We start from the raw sequence: 22,195 nt of genomic DNA, 5'->3' as shown, positions 1-22,195 counted from the left end.
TGCAAAAATAACTGATATTTGATATTTGAATTTTTTGAGGATCATATAAAAACTGGCTCCTGCCAACGAAAGTCAAACAGAACGACATCGAACGTTGTGCAGTTGAGTTGTACAGAGTGTGGAACGCAAGTGGATTGTATACTAAGAACGAGTCTGATTTGTGGATTATAAGAGACAAAATGCGCGCTCTGTTGATATTTGGTGAGTACTTATCAAGAGCTTATAGAGATGGTTTAATAAAATCCCACTCCAACTGCAGCTCTGCTTGCGCTGACTCAGGCCGCGCAGCTGGATAAGCAGGAGCCCAATGAGCTGCCTGCGCACGTGCAGACGCTGATAACGAATCACATCAATCAAGTGCTGGCGCAGACGCCGCATGGTCAGGTTGCAACTCTCACGGGCCACGTGCCACAGGCTGGGGCAGCAGCAAATAAGGGCAATGATGTGGCTGTGCCCCATTTGGATTTGCTGCCGCCGCACGTGGAGCCAACGAAGCTGCCGCAGGTGATAAATCACCGGGCCACGGCCACATGGCAACCTGCTGCTGGCTACAACAAAGTGGTGATGCCGCCAGTGGCGGAAATTGTGGTCTCAGTGCCCGGCCAAGCGCCGCTGGACATTGGCGACAAGGTCAGCAAGGTGCAACAAAAAGTCGCCTATGTGATGCAACAGGCGCAGACGCACATACCCCAAGCCATCAATCAGGCGATCAAAGAGCGCCAAAAGCTCGAGGCGCAAAAGCACAAACAAGGCAGCACCACCAGCAGTAGCACCAGCACCAGCACCAGCACCACAACCACCAGCACCACAACCAATAAGCCAGCCCACCATGCCGCTCGTCTGCTGTCCGATGTCGAGGAAGTGCCCAAGCTGCTCGACCATCAGCTGGAGCTGAAGAAGCTGGGCAAATGCAACTACCAGTGCCCAGAGAAATCCCTGCCCGTCTGTGCTTCCAATGGCAACTGTGTGGTCGAGTTTGCAGGACAATGCGAGCTGAGTGAATGGAACTGCTTCAATACCAAGAATGGTAAGTAGAGACTAGAGCTCTTATAATCGGCGCTCTATTTTAAATGGAATTTCTATTTTCTTCTAGTATTCACTCAAGTGCATGATGATGAGTGCAATAAGACTATCAAGTGTTACGATCGTGATAATGCCTAAGGAGAGAAATGGAGGATAAGAGGAACGACGAAGACAGAGAGAGAGAGAGAGAGAGATGTGGGAAGCAATCTAATAGAGAGAACCGAACGAGTCAAAATAAAATATGATAATAATATATAAAGATAAAAGAGACAGAGAGAGTGAGATAGAGGGACAGAAAAAAAGAACGATAAAGCGAGAGAGAGAGAAAGAGAGAGATAGATACACTGAGAAAGAGAAAGTGAGGCAGAGTGAGATGAATTAACTAGAGAGTGAGAGAAATTGTAAGATTTAAAATTAATATGAAAACGCTTATAAACAAAAAATATATATTTTTAAACAAGTATTCCTATAATTCATTCTATTTGGTCTACATATCAATCCAATATTACAAAAAGCGCCAATGATATACATTTGTATGTATGTACTTTATAAGTAAAGAGTATATAAATGCCTATTCACATATTATTTTAAAATAAATATAATGAAAAATCAAATTTAAAATCGTATTATTCTATTTTGTTCTGGTTTCAGACAGCAATCAACAATAAACTTTTGAAAGATTGTATCAAGAGTACTTTATATAGTGCTATAAAGGAGTATTCTTAAAGAGTACCTCCCAATCGACATCCTCTAAGCACCCATAATCCTGCCTATTGTCAGAAATATTTCCTCCATATATTTCTGCCTGTTTGTCTTCAGCTTATCAAAATCGTTTGTCAAGTCGAGCTCTTTGATATCGCTGCGCCCCTCTTAAAGGGACTTAAGCGCAGCATATTTACATGTAGCATTAAATCAATATGGTGTTTGGGCCTTAAACAGCAATCGTTGACTCAAATGCTGCTCGTTACTCTTCTGTTCGATATGGCAAATCGGCAAATGGCAATTGTCACACTTTGCCACACGTTACTCAACATCAGCATCCAATCGATACGTTAGCATTTGCCGGCATTCATCCAATTTGTCAAAATGGCTTATTAACGGATTTGGCCAAAGCCCAGAACGCAAAGCCAAAGCCAATGCCAATGCCAATGCCAACTGGGAATGAGCTATAGAGCAGCCAGCTGCTACACTCCTTAAGCTTTTTTTTGCTAAGACTTTGCTCTGCTCTGCTTTGGCTGCTTATCAATTGTAGCCGCATGCAACGACATGCAAAGACTTCGGATAAATGACAGACGCCTCCTGGCTGGCCGCCTGTCAGCATTCATTCTCATTGCGATGCAGCTAGAATTCCGACTTGAATCTGGTTACTCGGGCCGACTCGAGAGCCCAAGAGCCGAGACTGGGGCTGAGACCTCTAGCTGCCATTAAAAAGCACTTTATGAATATGCGGCTAGCCAAAAAGAAATTCGTTCACTTTTCGTTTGCATACGCAAAAATCAAATGTTTTAAGGCCAGCAAAGCTAAGTGAGAGCATATGTAACAGGGTAAAATGTTGAAGTGTGAGTGGAGTGAGTCTATATTGGCTGAGATATCACGAGTATAAAAAATAATATAAAATTATATTTAAATATATTTACTTAAATTATTAATCATAGCATGTTATTTGTCAGCTTGGCCTTCTTTATGGCACATCAGAAGTTTGTTGATCTATAAAATTTAAACTAATGAGGATATACAACAAATCTAAATGCAAGCTGTTACAAAATTAATTAATTACAAAGTTAATTAATTTATTTTTTAAATATATATATATTTTTTTTTTCAATATATAATAATGAACATAAAAATGAAACCAAAATGGTTCCACTGCCTATTTCAACCACTTATGAAATATAATTACTAACGCTAAGTGGTTTTTAAATAAAAAAAAAATTAATATTTGGTGTGACAACGCTTTTGGCTAATTATATATTTATGTATATATTTTTATATAGAATTTGATTTAGTTATTTATTTATTTTTGTAATTATTGTTTACTAAATGAAATTAATATTAATAATATGATTTTCTTTTCATTAACAATTCTAAATATTGTTTTTTAATGTTATATATTTTTTAAAAATATTTTAATATAATAAATGCCTCAACTTTAGTTATCTCAATCAAAAATTGGCAGAACTCCACTCAGAGTCAGCTAGAGCTGTATCTTCTGATCTCTTCGGTATTTGCTTAGCGTATGCTAAATTCGACTCTCTTTTTTATGCAATCCGAGCTCAGCTTGAGTTTATTTTTTGCATGGTTTAGCAGAGACGTCCACGCGCCTTTTGGGACCCATAAATTTCACATTTGCAGTTAGCCTGGGGAGCTGCCTGTCTGTTGGTCTGTTCTACAAATATTTGACTTAGTTTCGCTTCATCTGGCGGCCCGCTGATGCTGTCTCTGCTGCGTGTCTGCCACGCATGCGCCATCTTTACAACGTCTCCCGGGGAGGCAAGAGCAGCAGCAGCAGCAGCAACGGCAGCAACGGCAGCAACGGCAGCAACGGCAGCAGCAGGAGTAGTAACTGAAGCACCAAAAAGCGCCGTTAACTCTGCACGTTGCTTATCTGTGAATGTGTTAGCCTTGGCTGGCTGCTTTTACTTCTGGCTTAGTTCGGCTTCTGGTGCAACTGCTTGCGCTTAATGCCAAATGCGTGAGCTGTGGGCCGTGCCGCAGTTTGATAGCCACGGTTCTGGCAGCAGCGGAAATGCAATTAACACTTTGGGCCATAATTGCGTGCCAAATGCATTTGGCTTGCACCCGACTCTGGCCGAAGTGAACGAGTTTCTGCTTTTGGCCAGAAAAACGAAGCCCCCTCAGGGAAACGCTACGGTTGCTGCGGCTCCTTCTCCTGCTTCTCCTGCTGCTGCTACTGCTGCATCTACTGCATTGCGCTTGTTTTGATTTGCTCTGCTCATTTGCAAGCAACGTGGTCATTAATCAGGCTGCCGCAATGCCTCCTTGCAGAAACTATTCGCCCATGAAAGTTACAAATTTCATGGCATATGTTCCCATAAGATATCCAACAGGCATAACATGCTCAATGCCAAACTGATTTGCATTGCAAAAATGTCCTCCAGCCACATATCTTATGTAATTTGCTTACGGACGGAATTCTTGATTTAATAGAAAGTCTCTGTTTCTGCTAGCGACTGTTATGCCATTGCTGTCTATGCCCTGCACTTTTTATGCTCTCGCCTGGGGAGTACTTTAATGAACTATATATTTTGGGTGATCGTAAAAAGAAATAGATTTAACACACAGCATTGGAAGAGCTGCAACAGACATTATAGACAGCTCGTATAAATGCATATGAGGTTAAGTTAGCAACCCAATAGGTTATTCTATATTAAAAGTTATTCCATCTGCTATATTATTATATAGAAGAATTATTGGAGCGGTTTAAAATGATGTGATTTATTTATTTATTGGTGTACAAATAAATCATGTTTTGTTTAATATTAATAAAGCATTAATAATTGAATTGATAACAACTTTTGAAAGAAATAAAATATATATGTATTTAATAATATTACATATATATATGTATTATATATGTTTATTTAAGGAATATAAATTTAAAAATTTCATATTAAAACTGGGAAACTTTTTCTTTTAAATTACTTTTTTTTTCAATAAAATAAATAATTATTATATATAATATGTATAACCAAGATAAATTAACGATTTTATAAATTACTCATATAACAAATGAGAATATTATATAAAAATATAATATAAAATATTAATTTTTTTTTTTGCACCAATTAATTTATAAATATATAAATGCACAATAACTAACAGTATGTCTAATTAATTTATAAATATAAAAGGCAAAATGTTATTCTTATTTTTATTTTCAATTGTGATGATTCAATTCTTAGTTATTTAAATCAATATATTTTTATACATTGATAATATAAATAATATAATTTTTTTCGTTATTTTTATACCCTGAACCCATTGAAAATGGGAAATCAGGGTATAATGGTTTTGTTAAAAGTATGTAACAGACAGAAGGAGGCGTGGCAGACCCCACAAAGTATATATATTCTTGATCAGGGCGACGAGCTGAGTCGATTTGGCCCTGTCCGTCTGTCTGTCCGTCCGTCCGTCCGTCCGTCCGTATGTATGAACGCGTCGATTTCAGAAGATATAAGAGCTAGAGACTTCAAATTTTTTTTAAAATGTCCGTAATTACAGCGCGCATATCAAGTTTATCATTAAAAATCGATAACTCATCCTGATCTTTTTTTATCGATAAAAAACCTTATCGAAAACCAGTTATAAAATTATATCTTCTACACCCTTATCGCTAGAGTTTCCAAATTTTTAATGTATGCTTATATGCAATTTCTAAAATTTCGTTTTTTGTTAAAATTTACCCCCCACCCTTAAATTCACCCCCTCACCCTCACTTTTGTAAAAAGCGTATTTCAAATACTAGAGACTTGGGCTTTGGAATATACATACATATTCACCATATGATTACGCTCTAAAAGTTGCATTAAGATCGTATGTCTACAAAAGAAATTATTCAACAAATAAACTCCCATAAGATTGCCCACACTGCAGCGCAGCCCAAGCGCAGTCGCTGCTTACTGCGCAGTTAGCAGAGCGCAGGCTTATGCGTGCGTGTGGATGCATGTGTATGTATGTGTGCATAAAAGAAGTGCAGAATGATTAGAATATCAGCTTGGAGGGTTCAGGGTATCTCCTAGTCGAGCAGTCTCGACTGGAGCTTTCTTACTTGTTTTTTTTTTTTTGTTTTTTTTATACCCTGAACCCATTGAAAATGGGAAATCAGGGTATAATGGTTTTGTGAAAAGTATGTAACAGGCAGAAGGAATCATCGCAGACCCCATAAAGTATATATATTCTTGATCAGGACGACGAGCTGAGTCGATATAGCCCTGTCCGTCCGTCCGTCCGTCCGTATGAGCAAAAGGATCTCAGAAGATATAAGAGCTAGAGAGCTGAAATTTGGCAAGCATACTCGTGTATACCATAGGCAGTACAAGTTTGCTTTATTTTTTCGATAACTCATCCGATAACTTTTTTATCGAGAATAATCGAAAAATCGACAATGTTTTTTCAGCTTATTTTGAACACTTTTAGACCTGGAGACTTCAAATTTGCGTTGTATATAAAGTTAATGGATACAAAGATTTTGTAATTTACAGATTTTGGATACCACGCCCCCTTCGCCCCCAATTTGTAAAAAACGCATTTCAAGTACTAGAGACTTGTGCTTTGAAATGTACACACATTTAAGCCATATGATTACGCTCTAAAAGTTTCATTAAGATCGTATGTCTACAAAAGAAATTATTCAACAAATAAATTCTCGTTATATTGCCCACACTGCAGTGCAGCCCAAGCGCAGCCGCTGCTAGCTGCGCAGTTTGCAAAGCGCGTGCTTATACGTGCATGTGTATGTATGTGTGCATAAAAGAAGTCCAGAATGATTAGAATATCAGTTTGGAGGGTTCAGGGTATCTCCTAGTCGAGCAGTCTCGACTGGAGCCTTCTTACTTGTTTTTTTTAATAAATTTGTTAATTTTTCTTAAATGTATATTTTGTTATATGTATAATTTACTTTATTTTAACATTTAACATTCCTACCCTATTACAGCGTATCTACTAGTCTATCATTTCAAGCCACTTCATTCAGTTTATTTTCCTCTTTCATTTCTCTAAGCATTTCGTTCTGATTAGTTGCAAAGCCAAATGCGTTTTCCCTCAACACACAACACACAACACCCAACACACTCGCTCAGCTGGAGTATCGCAGTTAATCACTTAATCTCAATTAAGACCAAATTGCTATTGTCCAGCATTTAAATGCAAATGCCAAATTAACGACTATTTGCCGAGTCTGGTAACCACCTTCCACCTTTCATGCACTTCGTCTCTCCTCTCTCTTCTGTCTGTGATCTCGTTTCAGGCGCAGTCCTGGCGGAGTGGAGCGACACATCAACAATTTGGTTTTTGTGTTGTCTGGGACAGTGTTTTTAATTTAACTGAAATTAATTGAGTAATTTGATGAGAAACGCAGAAAAACGCAGGCCATACAAATTTCACAGTGGGCCAAATGTGGCCAAAGCTGTCGAAGGGGAAGGTGGCGCGGCAGGAGGAGGCTGGCTGCTGATGAGCAGCTGAAGAGCGTGGAAATTGTGGCAGATGCAGATTGTCTGGCTGGCCATTGCTGCCAGGCAACAACAACAACAGCAACACAACAACAAAAGCAGACAACAAATTTAATATAAAGCATATTAACTTTGATGGCTAATGGCCGCAGGGCCCAGCAGAGCAATGGAGATTTTGTAGTCATCTGTCAGGCGTTGGCGTAACATGGCCAATACAAGAGAGAGAAGGAGGGAGAGGGAGCTAGGGAGAGAAAGGGCGAGCGGGAAGAAAAGCGCGGTACAACATATGTTTGATGATGTGCGCGCTTTGAAGTCGAGAATCTGAAAGAGGCGACCCATCATGGCAGTCAGGCAGTTAGCCAAGTTGCAAAGTCCGCCAATACCAGTTTGAGTGCCCGGTAGTCGTGGGTACTGTTGCTGCTGCTGCTGCTGCTGCTGGTTGCCGCTGCCGCATGACAACCGTTTAAAAAGGTTTTATTTACACCGAAGACAGGCCGATGCCGGACTGGGCCAAGCCGTACATACGAACAAATCCACATACGTACGTAGCCAGCCAGGCAGCTGGCAGCGTTTGGTCGCGTTGCGCGCAATTAAGTTGCCAACAACTTTGAAATTATGCAATTATGGGTATGAGAAATTGCCTGGAAATTATATGAGGAACTTGACGAACCGCAGCCAGAAAGAAGACAAAGACGTGCAGTAGATAAGGCTGAAGAGCGAGACCGAGACCGAGACCGAAACGGAGGCCAAAACGGCGACCAAGACCAAGCAGAAGTCCAAGTGCAAAGCGATAGCCAGTGTGCTTGATTATTTATTAAAACGAAAGTTAAACAGCGAAAGGAAGCAATTTTTCCATATAAAAGCCAAGTAGAGGCACCAGGAGCGCTTGCTCTTCGTCAGAACAAAATTGCATACAATGTATCACAGTTCTACAGTTGGGGCCAGTGAGTGGCTGGGCCTCAGCTGGAGCCTGTCGTTGAGCGAGTAGCGTAATTGCCATGTTTAAAGTGTGATTAATTTGTAATCATCAAAAGGCAAAGCAGCAGCCAACAGCCAACAGCCAACAGCCAACAGAGGCAACATTTAACGTGCCCAACTGCCAACTGAGCCAACATCTTAGCCAGTTGGGCTGGCAGCACTCGCAATGTTTGCATTTTGAGTGGCTGCAAATCTTGGCGGAATGGCTTCAGGGCGCTCGAGAGGTTTTTCCGGAATAGATGTGTACTCTCTCTAAGTAATTGAGTTTTTCTTTACAGCCACACGAACACGCACAAGCACACGCCAGGGAGCAGGGAGCAGGAGCAGTAGATATTTGAATACGAAGATTAATATTTAGACTTCGTTATGTCTTCAAAATGTTCTAATTAGATTAAGAACACAACTTTATCAACGTGGGCCGTCAAGTAGAGATAGGAAATAAATCTGAATGGTAAGAGCTAACAGATCGGAGCAGGAGTCTCTATCCATCTATCTGCAAAGGTAAATGCTAGCAGAGATGATGAACTGAATCGACAGAGAGTAGATGTCTTAATATGTATTAATAATTGTATTTTTAAGTCAGTCATACAACAATAGTTAACCTACTTTTACATAAAATACATTCTAATAAATTGCAACCAAAGCTATTTTTAATTACATCCCATAATTGTGATCCTTTGACAAATTCTCCATCATTTTAAGGAAAGCTGAAAAACAGAAAAGAGACTCCGTAGAAACCACATAGTTTTCTTTGTGTTTGTGGAAAGTTACTAAAATAATACTAATGAAACTCTAAAAAGAATAATAAAACTTATTAAAGGCAGCGCTAGGCCAGATTCTAGCATTTCCGACAAGAATACTTCTGCTTCTTCTTCTGCTTCTTTTTGCCAAGTTTAACAACCATTGTTAGTGAGATTCTTCTGTTCTGGCATATACCGTTGTACGTGTTTATGACCTACACTTGTTTTGTTTTTAGTATCATTTAATATCCTCTCTAGCAATTTAATTAGCAGACAGCATTATGATTATCACCCAAAGCAAGGGGCAGAGTATGAGCAATAAAAACAACAGCTCTTCTATGGCTAATTGCACTTTGGGTAGAGACAGACAAATGGCCAACTAGTCAATAGCCGGATAGTTGGATGTTCGTGTACGTGTACGTGCTGCAACTATAAAGCCATCTAAGCCAATCAGAATGGCCAAAACATCGCTATTAATTACACCGAAAAGTATAAATCTAGCATTGGCCAATGCCGAAACCAAAGTCAAACCAAAAGCGTCTTGCTCCTTCAGCTTCAGGCTAAGGCCAAGAATGGACAATTTGAAGACGAAGACAAGTCGACCGCCTGCCGCGCATGTGCAGCGACGTCCCAAATTACAAGCTATAAAAATTTATGAGCGCCAAAGACAGCAATAGGCGAACAAAGCAAAAAACAAGAAGCAACAAAAAAAAAAAAAAAAAAAAAGACACTATCTATAAGATGCAACGCGCCTTGCCGTAAAACAGACTCCTCTGTATTACAAAAGCAGCACCAACTCCATAGAATCATTGTTGGAGCCACAGCCACAGCCACAGCCAGAGCCAGAGCCACGGGCTACCGGTTTCCAGCTAACAGAACTTTTCCTCCTGAATTGATTGAAAATTAAGTTGTGGTGCGAGCGCAGTAAATTGGGTGGTTTTTCAGATCTATCTGGCCATAGGAAGCGTGTTAAAATTCAATTACAAATGAGTGAACGAATTTCATAAATCAAGATAGGCCAAAGAGCGAAAACTCTTTGACAATTTATTGAAAGCTTTTCGATTTGGAAAATGTGTTCATTATTCGTTAGTTGACTAAGATTATAAAGTTTAAATAGAGCGCTGATCGCGTGTTTTAAATATTGTCTTCATATATGATTTCTCATTAAATTGTTATAATTTATTATTAGGAAAAAATTATATAAATTATATTATGTATATATAAAGTAATTTTGCATATTTATATATTTATATAACAAGTTGATATATGTAAAATATATCATGTATTCATAAAAAGTAAAATATTTATTTATACATAATATAAATATTATTTTATTTTACATTCATTAATGAGTTGAATTTACAATAAATAAATATTTATTATATACATTTTTATTGTAAAGCTTATGATATATGTAGATTTATTTTAGTACTAATATTCTACTATTATTATATATTTCTTTTTAGATTCATCCATATTTATTCACATTATATTTATATTTTTTAATCAAGCTTATTAGATTGTGCTAACCAAATAAAATATATTTTTGTATATTAAGTATAAAAATGAAAGTGTTTTTTTTATTTTTATTTTATTTGTTTTTATTTTATTTTATTTAATTTTTGTTTTTGTTATGTATAGCTTATTATATGTATTTATTTGAAATATTTTGTTAAGTAGTAAGAAAAATACAATTAATGCTCCATTAAGAATATATGTATATTTTTATTTAGTATACAAAAATAAGTATGGTATAAAAAAAATTGTTTGTACACTCCCGAAAATTCGTTGTTTTTATACCCTGAGCCCATTAAAAATAGGAAATCAAGGTATAATAGTTTTGCGGATATTTATATAGCTAAATTGATATTAATCTTCACTAATTCTTTTCCCAATAACTTGTTATCTCCGTATGCCTAAAATATGATTTATATATCTATTTATCTCTCACATAATTCTTGAGGTCATGCAACTCTTAACTTCTTTGGCTCTTGCACTTTTATTTATTTATTTTTTTTTTTTTTTTTCAAATACATTTTTGGCTAAATATACTTCTTCATATATTTTTCATTGCAAACACGCACACATACAGTCAGAATAACTTCTTATCCCCATCTCTCACGCAATTATCGCTTAACCTTGTTGTTCACCTTCTCCTTTTGATCCTTTGCTACCCGTTTGACCTTCTTTAGCAATAATTCGCATTCCCTAGCCAACTGACCACTGAAAGGCAGACACACACACACACACACACACACACACGCACGCACACTTGCATGTGGAGAATGTATCTGTATCTAGTATGTATATGAACTGAGTAGCAATAACTTTGTGGCATACACTCATACGTGCACCTGATGGCTACATCATGCTCTTCCACTTGATTTACGTCTAACTGTAATCGAATAATATATCAGGCAAAAGGCCAGGCGAGCAGCCAGGTAGCCAACAAAGCTGGCTCCCAGCAGTCAGCAGTCAGCAGCCAGCAGCCAGCTTGCCGGCTAGCCAACCAATCGCACGACATCGCCGGCCACAACCTTAGTCAAAAGCTCAGGCATAAAATCAATTACATTGACAAATGAGCAGCTGACAAGACATGCGGCAGGGGCGCAGAGATGCGGACAGGAGAGAGCCGCAGGGTTGGAGGGGAGCATATGTCAAAGCGAACCCAAAATCGTTGCCCTGCAGCATGGAATGAATGCAATGGCGCTGCAATCACCTCCACTGCGGCATGTTATCTGCCGTACGGGGCACGCGGCAACATTGTCATGCACCGAGGCAGTGGCACGAATAGGAGACGAGGCAGGCGCAGGGCAGATGCAGCGGCAGGAGCAGGAGCAGGAGTCGGAGTCGGGGGCAGGTCTTCATGTTGATATCCAACATTGGCATCGCCGGCACATGAATTATGTGACTTATTAAAACGTCATTCGAGCTGACAAGTTGCCGTTGCCACTGCCACTGCCACAGCAATGGCCATGGCGCAGTGTACGTACGTGGCACTACCTGCCTCATGCCTCGGCTCGTTGCATGCTGCTGCGCAGGAAACATCTAATTGTTGTGTTCCCTGGCACTTGCGCTATGTGTTCTTTATCAAGTGGTCGCCACTGTTTACGCTTTGGCAACTGTATAATCGATGAGCCCGTCCAGATTGACTCAACTGCAACAATTTGCATAAATAATTCTTAAATTGATTAGACTCGGCGCTCGATGAGTAACCTAAGTCGCAAACCTAATAATGACAGCCATTGCATGATTGTATGAACTACAAACATGACATTACCAATTGAAAGTTCGTCTGATGATAATGATTTATAGTTCAGTATGGCTCGACTTTATGTTCGAGTTGATTGATCGATTGACTAACATAATTTGAATCTGGGTACTTTGACTGGGTGCAGACAAGTTTATGATATATGTATATGACATGTTTGATATGTTTTCTCTGTTACATCAAATAAAAACTAAGTCAATTTCGCTTTGCTGAATAAATATTTCAATATTTACAAATAGGTCCAATTATTTATTGGCTAACTATGAAAGTTATTGCTTTTTGGTTATGCTAGGTTTGCTGATGCATAATTTTTAATACATTTATAAGTGAAACAAGCAGTATGATTCATTAAAAAAAGTAAGAATTTAATTATATATTATATTATAATTTATTATATTTTATACTTTATTATGTTATATTAGACTCATATTATATTAGACTGTTATATATTATAATATAATTAATTAATTTTACTATAATATTTTACTATAATATTTTTTCAGATTCTTCACGCTCAACTACATCCAATATATGCTGATATATTATAGGCAAGTATTTATAATAAATAACTGGAATCTATGGAATTGATACACATAAATGTGAAAAACGCAATAATGGAATAATTAGGGAAATGGAGCACGCATTACGAAAGGCCTGTAAGTAATTACATATTGAATATTTATAGAATATATATATATATATATATATATATATATATATTTTTTTTTTTTAAAGGGTATAGATAATATATAAGATACAGCTTGAGCTTTATATACGAGAATTTGTATAATACAATATATATTATAATTCTTAAAAAAAATTCTAATCCGTGCGTAATCAATGCCTCCCTTTGTGATTCTCATAAATTTAAATTGTCTCAGTTTATTTGCCTCAACAGCTATCAAACTCAACTCTTGCCTTACTCATTTAATTGATATCATGCAATTAATTCATTTGGCTATTATTTTAATTAATTTACTCATTCCCCAAACTTTACCCATCCATATCAACCTGCATTAAATTGCCTGAAAATTAGAGCAGCAGTAATATGTAAAGCTGTCACATCATCACATAATCACCTCATCACACATGATATTGTTTCAACCACTTGAATTTACTGCATTCTGTTTTATTTTGATGCTTTTCATAATCATAATGCGACGCAATTTGAATACGTTTTAATGAAGATTTTTGTATTTGTGGTGGGGCAAGGCCAAAGTCAGCTTTACAGCTTCCGTGTGCCAATTAGTAGGCACCTCATCTTAATGCTGTCAATTGTCAGTTGGTACAAGCGGCTTCAGCTGTCATACGCTGCCCACCTAAGCCAGCTGACATGTTGGCCAATTTGTTGTTGTTGTTGCTGTTGCTGCTGTTGCTGTTCTTGTTTTAGCGAAACTCACTAATTAAATTTAATTAAAACGTGTCAACCGAGCTTGTCATAACAAATTCGTTACACATTCGAAATGTGATGCCAGGAGGCAGCTAAAAAGAAATGCAGGATGTGTATATATAAATATATATAAACATGCATATATTATACATATATATGTGTGTGTGTGTATGTATGTGTGTCAGAGTGAAATGAAGTCAGCGACAAAGGCAGCAAATGGCTCATTAAAAACTTTTATGCTGATGAGTTGGCGCGGCTGTAAAACTTGGCCAAAGATGTGGCTAAGAAAATATATGCGTTTAGTTAATTAGAGGCATAATAATGCGCGTACACATAGGAACACACACACACACACATACATGTTCTCGCACAGCTGCGACCTACTAACATACCAATGCGTTGCCTCAACTCTGACTCTGCCTCATACACATCCTCATTCACATTCTCATGACTTCAGCAGCTGCGCGTATGTGTTTGTGTGTGTGTGTATGTGCCGCGGAAAAAGCAACAGCAGCTCCTTTTTATGTCCACACCTGACTCGGGGTTGTGTGGAGCAGTGGAGCAGTGTGAATAGTGATGCGGATGACAGTGATCAAGATAAAATCACAGTGATTGCTAGAAAGTTTTTTTTTTTAATTTTGTGTGATATGAATTTAAGTGAGGCAAGAGAGCAATGTAAGATTGTGAGATCAGCCAAAGCTCTGCTGACATTTAAAAAATGCGTCTTATAATGATATATAATATAATATTAATATATAGTAAACTATTTACACAACTATGTACTGAAATTTATATAAGCTTAAAATTTAATATGTATGTTTTAGAGTGTAGCCAAGACTTTGACTTTAAGTTAATAAAAATATATTTATAAAATTTTATATATAAATAAAATTCCTAAGCACACTAATAAAATCTGAAATAACTCCATTTTTTTTTATATATTTCTATATCTATATATATAAAAGAAAGTTGTGTAAAAGTGAAGACTGCTTATAACTTGATTTGGGCTGAACCAATTTTCATGGTTTTTGATTTGTTGGATTTGTCTCCGCAACGAGTTTAGTATAGGGTCTTAAAAATACTGAAAAAATTTGCCGAATACTTGAAAAACGCGGTTTTTTCCCCAAATGCTCAATTTTTTTTTATACCCAGTAGGCTTGGTAACAGTGACAGTTTTGACAATAGTGTAGAAGTAAATAAACAAATGTAGTCAGTCAGTCTACGGTCTCCTGACCTCGAGCAGACCTGACTATTCAAAAAAAAAAAAAAAATTTTTTTCAAATCAAAAGGAAAAATATTTCAAATCAAAAATCTGCAAAAAATCAAAAGATTAAAACCTGACTGTTCAAAAAATAAATAAAAAATTAAAAATTCGAAATTAAAAAAAAAAAAGGTAATTATTAAAAAGTGTATTTTTGGCTTTTTATATTTTCGGACTTTTAAACTTTATAAATATTTCAAATCAAAAATCTGCAAAAATTAAAAAAAAAATCAAAAGATTAAAACCTAACAATCAAAAATAAATAAAAAATTCAAAATTCAAAATTCGAAATTAAAAAAAAAAGTTAATTATTAAAAATTGTATTTTTGGACTTTTACAAAAGCTAAATATCTCGAAAGTTCAGGTATTTGTTTGTCTCAAACATAAATTTGTGTAAATTATTTATATTTATATTTCTCGATTGTTTTATATGGTTTTGTGCGAGGGCAGTATTACTATTAATAAAAATGCCGCGTCCTAGAAGATCTAATCTTTCCCGGCGGACCCATAATGCAATTAGGCAACGGAATAGCGCGAGTCAATTATCTGACGAAGAGCGAGAAATCGCCCGAGAAAGGCTCCGCGTTAGTACCCAGGGAAGAAGGGCCTTAATTCGTGCTTCTCAAAGAGAGGCAGCCCGTGAAATGGCAATAAGAAATGGTTCAAGGATTGATTTGAATCGAGCAGCGTTTCGATATGATTGCACCATTGATTACAGCTTGAATCGTTTAGTTTGCATTGGTCCAATGGACGTTGTTTGCTAGCATTGTGGCGCATTGAAGTTTGCTGGTGAAACGCCCGGTTTGTGCTGCCTTAGTGGTAAAGTGACATTGCCATTAGCGGTCACCATAGCCATTGCGTTCCCTGCTTTATGGCGAAACACTAGAATCACGACATTTTCTAGCGAACACTCAAAAATACAATGCCTGTTTCCAAATGACATAATTTGGGGCGGAAAATATTGGAGACGGATATTTAAGGTAATTTACGTTAAAAATTTTATTTTCTATGACTGCCAAAAAAAAATTTTGAATAATGTAGTTTGTTAGATTTCTGTAAATAGTGTTTGTAAATATAACTATAACTATGGCTTTGAATTTAAAGATTCAAGGCCAGATTTGCCATCGCATTGGATCATTGCAACCTATTGAAGATGCACAGCAAAAATTCTTGCAAATATACTTCATGGGCAATATGGAAGAACAACTTGACCGGCGTCAAGAAATGAACACAGCTATGAAAAGAGCAATTCTCCATGATTTGCATGCTTAGAAATTTAAACCAACCAAAACTGTGCAATGGAACGCGTTTGGTGATAAGAAAACTGATGAGCAATGTGATTCACGCGTTGATACTCAAAGGAAAATTTAAAGATGAGGAAGTTCTTATTCCTAGGATTCCGATGAGCTCAACAGATATGCCCTTTGAATTTAAACGAATTCAATTCCCGCTTCGTCTTGCCTTCGCCATGACGATCAACAAGTCACAGGGCCAATCTTTGACTATTTGTGGCCTCAATCTAGAAAATGCGTGTTTTTCTCATGGTCAATTGTACGTGGCATGCTCACGTGTTGGCAAACGATCCGCATTATTTGTTCTTGCACCCGACCAAAAAACAAGAATGTCGTTTACAACAAGGTGCTTGAATGAAAATCCGATTAATAAATTTATCAGTGTATCCCAGCCTGAACAACATAGCTTTCAACAATTTTTTACCTAGAAATAATATAGAGGGCAATGCAACGTTTGCCGGGCCAGCTAGTATATTATATATACATATGTATTGTGTATATTTCTATACATTGAGGCTTAAACTTATTTTTAACAGCTCCGAAAAGTAGGCAATAAAAATATATTTTAATTAATATTTTTTTAATAATTTATATTTTTTGCAGTATGTAATTTATAAAATATTAAAAAAATAAGTAAATTAAAAAAATTGTTTTTTAATAATATTAAATAATATTAATAATATTATTATTGAATTTATAAGCAGTACGAAAAAAATTAGATATAAAATACCATACGTATATGCGATTATATAATATATGTATATAATATAAACATTTTTTTAATATTACCAAAATAAAATTATCATATTTTCCACAGTTTTCTTATGAAATTCCATTTGTTTTATATTTTATATTCATAAAAATAAAATAAAATATTTTGTAATCTGGTTGAAAAGGTTTTTTTATTTGTTTTATTAAATATTAATTTTCCAGTTGGTTTATCAAAACTCATAACTTACAATTCATTTTATTTAAAATACATTTTAAATATTTTTTGTAAATCTGGTTCATAAAAACTCATAAATTTGTATTTATTTTATTTAAAATATATATTAAAAATTACATAATACGCATGAAAAATTTATATTAATACACATAAAAATATTGTAATTTAATAATTACTTTGATTTAAAGCTGTGATTTTGTGTCTCGTATAATTTGTTGTCACAATTTGCCCAGAAAATAGCATATTATTCTGTTAGTCACTCAACTGTATGCACACAGTCATCTCTCGTTCGAGATCCCCTCTCTCTCTCTCTCTCGCTCTCCCTGTTGCCCCTTTCAGGCTCTGCCGCCGCGTCCTCACCTGGCTGTGCAAACACACCCGCGGGTGTCGTTAATTGAAATTATTATACTTGTCTGTGGTATCATAAATGCGACTCGTTAAATTTGTATGTATGCGCATGTAAAGCGACACTCACACACACACACACACTGTTACACTTAAGATATATGTATGTGAGCTCATATCCTGGCCGCCCTTTCCTCCCTATCCGCCCCTTGCAGTGTGCCTCAGTGAGTGTCAGTTATTTGCATGAGGCAGGCCCCCAAACGACAAAATGGAAATTTGTAGCCGCATTGCTCATGGCATTGCCTCCAGCTCGCCGTCTTGCTCTCCCTCTCTCTCTCTCTCGCTCTATGTCTGTCGCGTGCTTCTCATGTGAGTTCTTGTTGCCGTTTTAATGTGTCAAGTGTTTTATTTGCGCGTGTTACCTACTTTGATTTTATTTGCCCACTCACAGAGCAGCGGAGGAGCAGCTGCAGCGAGCAGCTCCAGATTCAGCTCCACCAATGCCCCAGTCAGTGCTTTCTGGATTTCGGCTCCCGCATATAGAATGAGCAAGTGAGCAAGTGCTAGGTGGACGGTGATTGGGTGGCTGGGTGGTTGGGTGGGTGGTGCGTTACCCTGCCAACTTGCTTTTATGTTTAATTCATGCGCAAATTGTCGCGGAAATCTGGCGTCAAGTGTATTAAACACCGTGCGCTGCTTTTGATTTATGGCCCAGTTGGTGCCACCGCCAGATTGCCGCCCTCCCCCTTCCTACACCTACTCTGTCCCCTATTCGGCGCCCATGGCGTGGCATTGGGGACCGGCCGTCAATTTCAATAGCAAAATGAAATTGTTACCGTCGACTAATTTATGTGCGACATTGAAGTCTTTTTTCCGCTTAATGAGCTGCCACTAAATTTGGAATGGACTTTAAAAGCAGTAGGAAGGGGGGGGGGGGGGGGGGGCGTGTGGAGGTAAAGGAAAGCGCGATAAAGTAAGGAACTTTTATTGTTAATAATTGGATATGAATCTTGACTAAGATGTAGTGAGAGAGAGAGAGAGAGAGAGAGAGAAAGAGAGAGACAGAAAAATAACTAGTGAGAGTCAGAAAAAGTGACAGCGAGAGTGAGAAAGAGGTAGACAGACAGACAGAGAAAATAGGCAGAGAAGGAGAATATAATGAAGAGACAGTGAAAAAATATTAATAAATATAAAATGAGATAGAGCTCTCTGGAGAGAGATAGATAGAGGGAGAGAGAGAGAGAGAGAGAGCAAAATGGGGCACATATAGATAGACAAAGAGAGATAGGAAAAGACTGAAAACGAGAAAGGGATATGAAATGAAAAGGCGAATGTGGGAGAGAAAATGATAAGCAGAGAGAAGCATAGATAGACAGAGGGAGAGAGCTAGAAAGGTAGAAAGAGACAAAAAATATTCGGACAGAGAAACAGACAGTTCAATAGATAGACAAAGAGTGAGACAGAAAGAGAAAAAGAAATATCTGAAAGTCAGACCGATATTAATAGATGAAAAACATAAAAGTAAAACTGAAAATGAAGAAAGACAGAGAGAGAGAGAGAGAGAGAGAGAGAGATAATAGACTGAGATAGCTATAGGGTAGGGAAGCGAAGAAGAACACACTCTCTGCCTGACAGAAAAATTGTAGTAAATAAAAGCTCTAAGTGTTTCAGATAATAATGAAACCTCTTCACTATATGAATATAAATATGGAATATTATATATAACAACTTGTTTTTTTTTTTATTTTTGTAGCGTAGATTATTTATCAATTGTTTATTCTTAGTAAAATAAGTCACTTAAACAGGCTCAAAACTTTTATATATCATGACATATTTCATTCTTCGGTAAATTAACTGCATATGAAATATATTTGTAATAAGCAAATAAATAAAAAAATCTTCGTAAAGGATTAGAAAAATAGAATCAAATAAACATGCCCTTCTTGTGGAAGAACTCTAATTAACTTAAATAACTGATATTTAGATAAAATGTTGATTAAAATTCTAGTTGTGGAAATCTAGAAAATCGAAGCCTGGCTGCGCTTCACTTACCACTGCGTGCGTCAGTTCTAAGGCGATTTCCTGCCGCAGCGAAAGCTTATCTTATCTGGTGCAGTCATTCAACCCAGAGAAACAGCCGCTGACCAGCAGCTCCTCCAGCTGCTGCTCCACCTCTGTGCACCGATGAGCCCATTAGCCGCTGCCAGCGTTCAGCGAGTGAAAATAGTTGAACAAAAAACTATAGAAACGGCTTAGAGAGATAGAGAGATAGGAGGAGGGGGAAAAAAGAGAAACACAAACTTAGCTGCAAGCAGAGGCAGCCAATAATTTTCATAACTGCCGCTAATTGAGACATTAAGTATAATTGGCCATAAGTGAGTGTAATGCAAGAGACAAGCGACAAGCGACAGGCGAAAAGCAACAAGGTCTGCAGTAGCGCTTAAGCCCAGTCAAGTGTTAAGGCCAACAGCAAAGGCAGCCAGTTTGGCTAACAGGGCGCGAAAAGTGTTCGGCTTTTGTTTTAGCCCAAAGGGAAAAGCGGAAAAGGAAAATGCAAAAAAGAATAAGAAACACACACACACATATGTTTTGCCGATGTCTTGTCTGCGAATGATTGTGCCCGAGGAACAGATGGCGGCTCACTTGAGCGTAAAAGTGGATTCATGCGCAATGGCAGGGAAATCAAAGTGGCCAAAATATGTCAATAAATTACGAGTGCCGCATAGCGGAGTGGGCAACCAGCGTTCAGGTGTTAAATTGTCTTTTACCCAGCCAAGGGCGAACAAGGGGTTAATGCCGCCTGGCCAGATTTGCGAGTGCACGTGTTGCTCATGTCAACTGCGTAAATAAGCGCGAAATTGGCCAAAAGGGACGATGGCAACATCAGTAAAAGAAAAATTGAATACGCAATATAAGAAGCGAGCTCTACAGCCAAGGAAGAGCGACGAAGCATGAAACATACTCTGACAGCTGAGTTGGTGGTGCTAACAACGAACCGACCAACCACCCATCCACCCACTCACACACACACTCTTGGCGTGTGGCCCACTTGGCGTATGAGTGATTTATCGCCTCTGACTTTTGGCCATTGGTCATCTCTGGAAAAATCAAATAATAAAGTTGAAATTAGTTGCGGTTGCAAATGGAAATTGGAATTCGGAATAGTTTTTCGTTTGCTTCTTTTATTGGAGCAGCTTTTGCGGTAAACAATAAAATTGATGAATTTGCAAAGCGAGAAAGTTCTAAAGGTATTTGCGGTTTTTACCAAGGGTATTCAAAAAAAATATTAAAAAATTGAAAAAAAAGTGGAATAAAGTTCAGTCTACAAATGAAATACGAAGCGAATTTGTTTTTTGAGCATTCAAGCACCACGTGCGTATGCAAATGCGAAAAGTTTTGACGCAAAACCTAAACATGTTTAGATGTTGAAATAATTGAGTTGAGAGTACAAAAAAGTTGTGAATTTGATGCGGATATACTATACAAAAATTAAGGAAAGTTTATTTAACTCACATCTAGGAAATGATTTATTTAACTCTGTCTATAATTAGCTGCGGGATAGTGCCACTCAGAATGTTATTTTTTTTATGAATTTATATATATTTAAGTTAATTTATTTTTCCTGTTAATTATTATTATTATTATATTATATTATAATTTTTTTTTTGTTCTATTTCCATTAAACTTTGTAATCAATTATATATATAAAGCTTATGAAAATTTTTTTTAATAGCGATTATTGTGCTCTTCATATGATATATTTAAAAATGGCTAGTTAGGGATTTTTTTTAAATTTAGATTCACAAGGAAAATTTGATAGCCTTGATTTGATTTAATAACTATCTACTAAAAGCTTACTAAGTCTACATTTTTTATAAAAAATATATATTATATGTAGTTTACATTTTAATTAAATAGAGCTTTCGACGCATCGCTGTTCTGTGATAGTTACTTGGGCAAACATTTCCGCTGCAGCTGATTAAGGCCATCTATCAGTCTGGGCCTATAAAATTTGAGCACCCGGCTGGACAGCCCCCTAATATTATGGCCCAAAGGCTAGCCGGCGACCACAGCTTGTTGAGAAGTCGTCCGAGTGGACCAGTAGAAGTAGTAGGACCAGCCCACAAGCCTTTCCAGACTTTACACAATTTCCCTGCCAACTGGAAGAGCCCCTCGAAGACACTCTCTACGCAGCTTCTGTCAAGGCACTGGCAGCTCAATGTGCTGAGTGATAAAGAACCTGTTAATGGTTTTTAATCAATTTACCATTTTTTTTTCTGTTGCCTCAGAGCTCACTGAGCTGTCGGAGAATGTGTAAGGTGCAATGTATGTGCGGGGCAGGCGGTGCTGGTGCAATGCTGTCCCATGAAATTGATATTGCTGCTGGCGCGAGACTTTTCTACATATTTTAATGATACTTTAATTTGTGGCAATTAAAACGGTAGAAGCCACTGGCTGTTGCTGCGGGCTGCTAACAGTGCGCCTGTCTACACATTTTATGCTCAGCTAGTCAGTGATTACGCAATCAGCCAAGAAACAAGAGACAACAGACAACAGCAACATCAAGTCCACTGCTCAACTTCTTGGTGGCATGCATAATGATCAAGTTGGCCAGAGCGATTTCCGTTGTTGGCTTCCCGAGGCCAGCTTCGATTGTGGCCAGTGGCCACCTGTGTGCACTCAGAGTGCCCAAAACGATTCTGGCTAAGAAGCTTTCTTATCGATGTAGGATCTTCTAGATATCGAGGATCAATAATGAAT

At 37.4% G+C, this 22,195-nt stretch overlaps 1 protein-coding gene across 1 annotated transcript; it reads left to right on the top strand.

Moving 5' to 3' along the window:
- Positions 1-40: 40 nt before the first annotated feature.
- Positions 41-1,486, top strand: LOC108612383 (uncharacterized). Its single transcript, XM_018005260.2, has 3 exons — positions 41-201; positions 260-1,027; positions 1,094-1,486. Exons 1-3 carry the CDS (start codon positions 180-182, stop codon positions 1,159-1,161), a joined length of 858 nt encoding a protein of 285 aa, XP_017860749.2. The 5' UTR covers positions 41-179; the 3' UTR covers positions 1,162-1,486.
- Positions 1,487-22,195: the final 20,709 nt, after the last annotated feature.

Source organism: Drosophila arizonae, chromosome 4 (assembly GCF_054131065.1).
Source record: "Drosophila arizonae isolate 15081-1271.41 chromosome 4, UAZ_ARI_1.0, whole genome shotgun sequence".
NCBI lineage: Eukaryota > Metazoa > Arthropoda > Insecta > Diptera > Drosophilidae > Drosophila > Drosophila arizonae.
This window is presented reverse-complemented; position numbering and strand designations above follow the sequence as displayed.